At 35.4% G+C, this 10906-nt stretch overlaps 1 protein-coding gene across 1 annotated transcript in view; it reads right to left on the bottom strand.

The window, feature by feature from the left end:
• LOC107551370 (slit homolog 1 protein-like) overlaps positions 1-10906 on the bottom strand; it is a 45681-nt gene that overhangs the window by 31726 nt on the left and 3049 nt on the right. Inside the window, exons 2-4 of the mRNA XM_016232947.1 lie at positions 6147-6218; positions 5767-5838; positions 3626-3697 (exon numbers count right to left, since the gene is read on the bottom strand). Coding sequence (XP_016088433.1) covers positions 3626-3697; positions 5767-5838; positions 6147-6218 — 216 coding nt within the window. The remainder of the gene's footprint in view (positions 1-3625; positions 3698-5766; positions 5839-6146; positions 6219-10906) is intronic.

The following is a 10906-nucleotide window of genomic DNA, read 5'->3' on the forward strand; positions in this document are numbered from 1 at the left end:
GGGAAATACGAGCAACAAGTTGTGGGATCTGAGAGACTCTGACTAGCCACACTGGTTTTCTTTTGTTAGCTGTTGTCTTTCTTACATTTGTCTTTTTGCGTTTGACGTACTGTTTACTGAGGGATATTAAATGTTAGCAAAGGCAAAACTCATTCATCAGAGCTTAAAGACAGCAAAGAAAGTAAATAGAGAGAAAATGGCCGAAAAATCTGATTTGTATCCATCATTGCGCCTTTTAAATTGTTACACATATTATATACAACCAAAGCTATAGATAGTTAAAACGTATTATTTATGTTATTTTTTGGTTAGCTTATGTTTTGTAAGATAAACACTAGCTGATTATCATGCTAGCCTACATGTCTTTCAGGTAATTACCAAAACCTGAACTCGGCTTCACATTACAACCTCGGGTGTGCATTAATTTTTAATAATTCAGTAGACTATCATAAATAATTCCTCATGTCACCACTAGCACTACAACTAGGCAGACGTCTGACTCAAGCACATTTTGTGTGACCGGCCAGTGAACTGTAAGAAGTGGTTCATTGTGCCATTATTGCATAATTTTACAAGAAAACCTCCAAAGAAAAGTTCCTGAAAGCACATGAAAATGTGCTTTGTGCAGTAAAATGACCATTATGTTACCATGTAGAAGAACCATTCAGCTTGAAGGCTCCTTCAAGACCAACGACATATTTAAAGCAGCAACAAACAACAAATCTTTGTAAGTTGTAAAGCAAAAAACTTTCTAGCACAACAACCAGCTAGCATATCATGTACTACTAGCACTACAAAACACTTCAGCTAAGCTTTAGAAACATACTATATGCTTTTAAAGTTTGGGCTAGGTCATCTGCTCACATGTTTGTCATTAGTATGTTGCAAAGCTAACAATGAGATGCATACATACAACATAACTTTATAAACACACACACACAAATAAAAAAAACTTGTCTTATCTTCAAGGATCTGCGTGATGCTAATTTTGGCTAAAATAAAATTCCCTCAAATTTCAAAGAAGTGCATTTAATTGTACTGAATGTGCACTTGAACTCTACTTGCAAATAATATATTATAACTGAAATAACAATTCACTTAAGTGTACCTAAAGAGAGAGACTTTCATGACTATGTTTCTTAACACATTTACGTAAAAGTGCACTTTGTAAAAATGTCAACTTAAATCTTTTACTTTAAAGTACATTTCAAATAATCACGTTTTAATAATTAGTTGTGTTCTAAAGTACAATTATTTTCATGTTCTGACTAACATACTAAAGCACGTGTAAAGTACTTAATTATAATTTTAACTGTAGTGCATTATTCAATATTACATTTAAAATTACTACATTTAAAATTGCAACTTCATCATTACAGATGTGTAATTACAAATATATTGAAAGACACAACTATGCATTTCAATAGAATTTACATTAAAGTATATTTTAGTTTAGAATAAATGCTTGAAATAACATTCTGAAATAATTATATTATTAAAATGTACTTAAATCCAACTTAAGTGGGTCAAAAAAGCACTCTAAACTGCAACACATTTTCTGAAAGTGTCTGAAAACCTTACATTCAGTTCACACTTAAATATATTATTTTAAAGTATATTATTTTCATAATAATTACTCTTTTAAATAGCATGCTAAATTGTACTTCTTTACAAATTAATTCCAAATGAGTTCTGTATTAGCATGTATGCTAAGCTAACAATGGGATACGCTAATAAACCTAGCTCAATAAACGCAGCCCACAAAAATATTGGGTAAACCATTCAACTATTTGTAACAATACATAAAAGTACTGAACAAACCAAAAAAATATTTATAATGGAAATGATCCCGCATTATTATCCTCCACCTTTTTTTTGTTGGACTGAGCTTGTTGGATGGTGCTGTTTATGCTTTTGTCCTAAATGAGATTTGAGGCACTATCATTTTGATTGCTATGAATCGTATACGATTCAGAACAACCTTCACTTTAGGAGTGCACTTATAGTCCTTAAAATGCTGTCTTCATAGGCAGCTCACTAGGTTTTGGAATAAAGCTATTCACGCTACAGTATCCTGTCAAATTAAGTCAATTTCTGAGCGTTCCTCCCTGTTGAAAAAAACTGCATATGCTGGTTAGGTATGTTTTGACGCTGGGATGCTGGTTTAAGCTGGTCCTTTGCTGGTTTATGCTGGTCATGTGCTGACAAAGGACCAGCATAAACCAGCAAAGGACCAGCATAAACCAGCATCCCAGCGTCAAAATATACCTAACCAGCATATGCAGTTTTTTTCAACAGGGCTGGAGAGACAGAATAACTCTGAAGAATAATTAGTCTTTTCTGTCATCGTCATTGGTTCGTAGCATACACATTCTAAGCTAAGTTCACACATGGTTAGCGCAAATTAAAATATTTGCTACTCACAGTGACAGAGTTGAGGAAAAATCTACATACCAATCATAATTAGCAATCACCCCTGTTATTTCCCCTCTTAATTAAATGTGTTAATTAATTGTGCATGGAGAACACCACCATGGTGCCAATTACCAAAGCTAGCCTAATGAATCATTGAGTATTAGGAGACTATTACTTGTTTTAATGAACTAGCTCTTGCTCTGTTTAATTGTTCGCCACAAAATTCAAACACAGAGCAAGAAAGAACCCACATTACCCACATGACCCACATTATCATAAACCAATATTCCTGAGGTTACCAAAACGAGTGTCTCTGAAGGAAAAAGACCTTATGAATTTCATTTATAATAGCAGACATCTTTCCCTAAAGGCATGTGTGGGTGGTTGGGGGTGTTCGCAGGCAGATTGACTGAGCGCTCCACGTCCATATGGCAACTCGCTAATGAGACAACGTGTGAAATGGCATGAACCAACAACCAAATAACAAGCAAACACAGCTGTCCTTAACTATTTGTTCACACCCATTATGCCTCTTTCCGTACTCCCACACATTCCTACATAGTTTTTGACCCACTGCCCCCGACAGTGAAGACTTTACCAACTGTATCTGTATTCAACGATAAAAACCCTTGGCCAAACAACAGCTAACCAACCTAATAAGCTCTTATTGAGACATGAATGTCCAGGAAGATGCTACAAAAACACGTCAAAGGTGTTTTGACGCAAATTCATTGGTAGAAGCTAGGCTAGGCAAATTAGCCATATACTATATTTTTGTCATGTTTATTGCCATATGTCATATAATTAAGTGTGTGAAAACATTACATTAAGTCCGCACTTAAGTATATTACTTCGGTAATTAGTACTCTTTTCTAAATTATGCTAAAGTGTACTTCTTTTTCACAAAGATTGATTCCACTTGAGATTGGTATTAGCATGTTAGCTAAGCTAACAATAGGATATGCTAGTAAACCTAGCATAATGAAAACAGCACACAAAATATAGGGTAAAACATTTTGACTAGCCACAGCTAACTAACCTAAGATCTTATTAAGACGTGATTGTCCAGGAAGTCACTACACAAAATGTTTTGGTACATATTTATTAGTAGAAGCTATTGCTAAAGTTATCGTCATGTTTTTGTGTGAGATTGGGTGGTTCCATCTCAACAAGCATTTCCTGATGTTTCTGATAAGGAGCTGTCACTCACAGTCTGGAGAGAGCGGGATTTTTCAGGAACAGGAGCTCAGGGAGTTGCTGGAGACGGTTTCGGTTGAGACGCCTGAGGGAAGCACAAAGACATACAGCTCACAATTAAACCCAGTTTGAAGATTACTTACAAATTGTCCTTACACACTGTAGCTTTCAAAGAAATAAATTTTGTGCAGTTTTCTAATTAGTTACACAAATTGTAGTGTTGACTGTATTAGTCAACCCTGTTACCATAATTATTGCTATTGTAAGGTTATTTAAATTCAAACATTTTCTTAATTTTTGGTACACTACAAGCCAATATTTGGCCCCAGACTAGCTTAATTTAGATACTTTCAACCCTGTTACCCATTCTGATATTGGTTGAGATGCCTGAGGGGAGCACACAGATATATAGCTCAGAAAACCCAATTTGGAAAAAAAATTATATAAAACATAAATAAATGCAATTTTTTGAAAAGTAAAATTGATCCCAAAGAAAAACTATGTTACTGTATTGGATTCCAGGCACAGTGCTAAATCGTCCATTACTCTATTGTGAAATCTGGATTGTTTTATTAGGTCAGAGGAACATGAAAGTTAATTTCAAAATGACTATGATTAATTTTACACATACAGCTTTGGGGACTCTGGGAGCCCAGATATTAGGAAAGTAGTCAATTTCAACAGAACCTGAGGGTTAAATGCTATACATTTTATATTAACCCTATCCCTATTAATCCTACTGTAAAATTTTCAATATGCAAATTTCTAATTCCTTTAGTATAATTAAGTATATTTGTAAAACGTTCACCTTCACGTGCCCGTTTGCTGTGAAATCTAAAAATAATCTACTATACTGAAGCAAATTTGGTTTACTTGAATATCCATGCATCACTTTTTAGAAAAATCATGTTCAATTACTTGTTCATCTCTCAAGCATCATTGTATTTCATTGCATTACATGTTTTGAAACTACAGAGCTTTCATCATAAAATTAAGCATTTAAATATCGGTTACGTGCTGGTGCTGATACTAAGCGCATGATGCAGGAGTAATTCCAAAATGGTCTTTTAATGATAAACCCACACAATAAACAAAAGGAATTCAGGAGCAAAGGGTAGCACAACATCAACACAACTTCATCATTATCAATAACCGGCCAGGACAGAACAGAAATAGGGAAAACAAAAGCAAGAGAGGGACTAATGACTTAATTAACAAGACACAGGTGAACAGAATGAACTAATCAGGGCAACTCAGGAAAACTAGGTCAATGAAAAACGAAGTCAGGAGAACAAGAACACAAACAAAAGTCCATAACCATGACAATATCATCTTAAAACATATTATTGGTATAAATAGAGTGATGACTAATATTTACTTCATTTTATGTAAGTAGTCTTGCTAAACTATTATAAAAAATCTAATTGATTTACTTTACATGCTATCAGAATTTCATCTTATGTTTTGCCCATAGAAATATCAGCATCCGCATTAAATTGCATATTTGTGCTCAGTTTGGGCCTTTGAATAAAAATTAGATTATTTTCCTCCTCAATTATCAGTTTCATATTCTCATTATATCATACTATATAAGCCATAAAAGTCTGATCCATCAAATATAATTATTGTCCCAACATGCTTAAGGAAATAATTTTGTGCCAGTTTCTAACTAGTTACACAAATTGTAGTCAGCCCTGTTAGCAATGTTATTGTTATTGTAAATGTATAGTAAGTACCTAACAAACATTTTCTTAATTTATGGTAAACTACAAGCCAACATTTGGCTCAAACAAGCTTAGTTTAGACATTTTTCAACCCTGTTACCCATTCTGATATATATACAGTAGTCAGCATTTGAAGTGGATCAAAAAAGTTAATCAAAGTTGTCCTAAGACAAGAATACATTTTGGTTTTAGGTTTTAGGACAACTTTGATGAAAGGTTTTGATCCACTTCAAATGTTGATTACTGTATATATATATATAGAGAGAGAGAGAGAGAGAGAGAGACTTTTGATTTTAGATTTTGTCTTAAGGTTCAATAAACTACTCCATTTCAAATGACTATCATTTCATATGTCAGGCTTTACAGTGTTAAAGCCTTCAAAACAGAATTCTGTATTATAGAGAGAATTAATATGTTTCTCTAAACTCACAGTCTGTCCAACTCCTTCAGATCATTGAAGGCTCCTCTGTCAATAGTGACGATCTGGTTATCCATGAGGTGCCTGTATAGATTGATAAAGTAATGCACAGTGAAATTTAAAAAGAAACCAACATTCACCACAAAGTGGAGGATGTGGAGTGTGAAGAACGGCCACACATTCCATCCTTTAACAGCATACAAACTGTAATTAAAATACAATAAAACAGTTTGCTTGTTAATTGTTGTTTACATGTTAAAATGTGCTCTTGTCTGCATCCTGGCTGTAGTCGTGGCATATATAAATGTCTATTTAAATGCCAGAATCTCTATACATTACAAAATACAACCGAAATAAGATTGATGTGACGAAATAAATGAATTAAAGCTCACAAAATTCGGAGGTGCTTAAGGCCAGCGAAGTCATCCTTGCCAATATGTGTGAGGTTGTTTGAGTTCAAGTCCCTTTAAAAGAAAGAAGAGAGAGGAATTGTTAATCACAAGTGAAATATTAATTATAACATTACTATTTTAAATAAATGTCAGTGAGTAAATAAATCAACTGCAATTACAACTGAATTGTCAACCCTGTTACCAACTGTTACCAACGTTTTTGTTATTGTAATGTTAAGTAAAGTACCTAACAAATATTTTCTTAATTTATGCTAAACTACAAGCCAACATTTGACTCCAAACTAGCTTATTTTAGATATTTTCAACCCTGTTACCCATTCTGATCTTATAAATATATTTTTTAATGTATTTATATTTAATGTGGGTTGGACAGAGAGGAAATATGATATGGTAAGAAATACATTAATGGGTATGAAAAGAGGTGGACAAGGTGAGGCTTAAATAAGTGAAGATTTTTGATAATTCAGTTTGTGCATTTCAAAAGGAAGTGATGCAACAGCACTGATTAAAGAAAAGTCAGCTAGGTGATCTAATTAATATCTCAATAGTTTGTCCCTGACAGTCATGAGCTTAATGTAGGCACTTTTTGGACACCAGCACACAGGCGTGAATAAACTAAAACCTCAAAAAAATGAATATAAAATGCATAAAGACTACAATTTGCACTTGCAAAGAAGGGTTACACTCATTGTTTAGAGGTGAATGCTGACAGGCTGCCCCTTTTGTAGTGGAAATATACATTTGCACACACACATGTAGACTAGTGTCACCTGGGACACGGGCTGTAATGGCACTATTGTGGAAAAGAGCCCAGGTGTGACCAATCAGGGCAGTGAATGAGACGACTCCTTTAATCCTTTAATTAGTCCAGCATCTGCGGCCAACACTGGGACCATTAATGTGGAAAATTGGACACAAAAGCAGCTTGATCTCTTTATCTGATATACATCCCTACAGTTTCATTGAGAGCTTGAAAAATAAGCTAATAGCTTGTCACAAATATAAACATAACCAAAAGACCTTAATTTCTACAAGCGCATTGTGTGGCAATAAAGAGTCTATATATAATTCAAGCATTTACAGAGGTTCATTATAAGGCCTAAGTAACCTTGAGAAAATACATTAGGAAAATAATAATTAATTTACTAAAAAGCAGTTAAGACTACTCTTAAGACATTTTTAATGTAATTAACAGTTTTTTTTAAAGCATATTCTCAGCAGAAACAGCCTTTGGGGTGGTTTATTTTGGACTTTTTTCTCAGAGAAACATGGTTGAGCAGATTAAATTATTTACAACTTGTTTGCTTTCAGGGCTAATAACTAAGACTGGATCTTCAAAGTCAAATTTGTTGGTGTTACAGAGAAGCAGTTTTGAATATTAAGAACCTTTTAAATAATGTTCATGGTCTGAAGGTCATTTGTTCCAAATATGGTGAAGATATGAATTAAAAAAATTATGTTTCATCATGGTGTAACATCTAGTCAAATGGAATCTAGGTGGAGAATGTAGGGGGATATCTATCTATCTATCTATCGAAATGGAAATTGAAGATTTCTTAAAATAGTGACACCCAAGAAATCACATCAGTTAGAACCTTTTTACAGCATGGCAGGAAGACAATTACATAACTCATTGTATTTTCTCAATTTGTACACAAATTGTAGTATTGACTGCATCCAGTCTAACCCTGTTACCCGAGTTACTGACCAATGAATGACCAAAAATAAACAAGAAACCACAATTTGGCACCAAACTAGTTAAGATCAACAAGTGACAGAGTTAGGCTACATTTTCAACACTGTTACTTGCAACCCTATTACCCATGCTGGCATATACATAAACTCAGGTGAGCTATAATGAGGAAAATGTTGGGACAATTCTACGGGCCCTGGTCAGATGGGGAGACCAGCGATTTCAGCATTCACCTGGAAAATGATTGTGAGAGGAGCCCATGTCAAGATTGAAATTGTAGCCTAACTTAGTCTATTAGTCAATTTAGGTTACGTTTTCAACCATGTAACTTGCAACTCTGTAGCTCATTCTTGCATATACATAAACACAGGGGGAAGGTTGGGACCCGCATGAAGGCCCTGGTCAGATGGGGGGCCATATAACCTGTCCAGAAGGCTAAGTGAGAGGTTAATATAGGTTGCATTTTCAACCCAGTAACTTGCAACCCTATTACCCACTCTGGCATATACATAAAAACAGGGGCACCACAACAGGGGGAAGGTTGGGATGAGCATGACGGCCCTGGTCAGATGAGGGGCCCAGCAATCTCAGCATTCCCACAGAGAACGATTTTGAGGGGAGCCTGACGTAATAACCTGACCAGGGGGCCCAGAAACACTAGTAGTGTCCCTGCACAAACACCTACGCACCTTCAGAGTTTGGTGCCTACCAATTTGCCATACTTCAGATTTGGCCTCTTATGAATAGCTACGTTTATACTCAACATAAATGGTATTTATTGGACTTTATTTTTGTAAAAACCAACATCTGGTCCCAAACTAGCCAAGATCTACTAAGAGACAGATTAATTTCAGCTATGTTTTCAACACTGTTACCCATTCTGGTATACACCTACACACCTTCAGTGTTCGGCCACAACCAGTCACTTCTGATTCAATCTCTCATGAACAGCTGAGTTTACACTGAACATATATTTAATTTAATGGACTTTATTTTTGTAGAAACCAACATCTGGTCCCAAAATAGCTAAGGTCTACTAAGTGACAGATTAATGTAGGCTACCTTTTCAACCCCGTTACCCCTTCTGGTATACACCTACACACCTTCAGTGTTCGGCCACTACCAGTCACTTCTGATTCGATCTCTCATAAACAGCTAGTCTTACACTGAACTCTTTTACAGAGCATTTGAGACATGAAATACCATACACTAAATCAGAGGTCTTCAAAGTTTTTCAGGGTGTGCAAGGACCCCCGATACAAAATGTGTCAAGCAGAGCTACATATTAAGCATACAGCCTTTGATATTATAATAACTTCGAAAATAACCATATTATGATTAAGAATAATTGATATTATGTTATCTGTATATAATGTTAAGGCAGTAGATCAGACCTATGCACATTATTGTTAATTTAACTGAACTTTTTTGTAACAGCTACAAGTTTATTAAAAATGTACATTTGAATTTTACTGTGAGATGGAGAATTAAGAATCAAAGCACTGAGTATCTGAAATTAGTGAGGATTTTCTAATAAAGTGCAGATGAAATGTGTAAGCATGCGGCTCCATAACAAGAACAGCAATGTACAGCGAGACATTTAAGATTATTTACAAGGCATTACTTTTACAAATAATTGGAATGGAATTTTAAAAAATATATTGATACAAATATTTTTCTAGTAATCTATTAGACTGCATTTACATTGCGCATATCTATTTTGACATGCCATATTTTTGTCCCGTGCTAGTATCACTATGTCAATTGCAGCTTCAGAGTGAATCACGCATTTATATGTAGATATAATTTCCAAAACTTTGCAGCATGTAATTGGCCGTCGGTTCTCTTAACAGCATGAAAAACAGTACTTTTATTCAACGGATTATAGCTACATAGCCTCAAAAGTGCAAAAGTCCACTCACTTTACAATCACTAAAAATCTGTCACTCATCTCAGTTTGTGATCTCACAACGTTTATTAAAATCAATAAAGCTGTCTACCCTGCATAATGAATCTCTTTGTGTCGTTGTTTACTATTGAGAGGGGATTCACGAGAGTGAGCTTAAATTTAAGCGTTTTGAGCGGTGAGTGGATTCTAACTGAGGCACCTCTGATTGGCCATTGCATTCAAGAGATCAGCAAACATATCTGTCATTAGCTAAATTTCTCACTGCTGCAAAAACACGCTGTAAATAGGAACATTTTACATTCTTCAGCGCTCAAACTCAAAAACACAATAGAGCATTTGCAAAATCTGTTTCGCTTGTAATTTTGCTTTCGTTTTAGGGTGCTTATATTTAAAATTGACTTTGTGATGTTTTTTTACCTATGTTTTAATTTTTGAAACAAAAAATTATTTGTGTTCAAACATTAATTGGTGCCGCTGCAGATCCCCGGTTGAAGACCCTTGCACTAGATATTTAATACGATGATCCAATCAATCAGTTTACATTCACTTTCAATTCATTTCATTCAAAAGGCAAAAACAGCTTGTACACAGATATCCTGTCCGTTCTCAACTCTATTATTGGCCAGTGATATCATGTAGAGCCGTTTGAGCGCTGCAAACCTCAGCAGCCTTTTGCCCTCCTTCACGACCCTCGCCTCCCCCCAGCCAACTCAAATAACGACTCCTCCGCAGCTCCATTCTTTACCACTGCATGGGCAAAGCTCAGGGGACGATGGGGGATATTATTTGGCTAGTGCAGTCTCCTTGATAAATGACTCTGTTTGCTGCGCATCGCCTAGGGAATGTCCTCCTCACTATAGAGCTGCTTGCTGTTATCAATTTTGCTTTCACTGCTAATTGTTCAACAGGGTTGAACACATTGAACCTCAGCTAAATGCCTTTTCATTGTTCTTTGCGGCACTTTCCTGAATTGTCTGTAAGTCCTGAAACATCATTCCTGTTGAGGAAAGAGTACTAGCCTTAAGGTCTGGTCACATTTACAGTCAAGGATGAAATCCAGTCATTTCAATTAGATTCCATGTGATTGGGAATTTTGTTTAAGGGCAAAAGATTTCCCTACGCGGATTTCGCAGTGGG

This window comes from Sinocyclocheilus grahami, unplaced genomic scaffold (assembly GCF_001515645.1).
Source record: "Sinocyclocheilus grahami isolate Dianchi unplaced genomic scaffold, SAMN03320097.WGS_v1.1 scaffold422.1, whole genome shotgun sequence".
Lineage (NCBI taxonomy): Eukaryota > Metazoa > Chordata > Actinopteri > Cypriniformes > Cyprinidae > Sinocyclocheilus > Sinocyclocheilus grahami.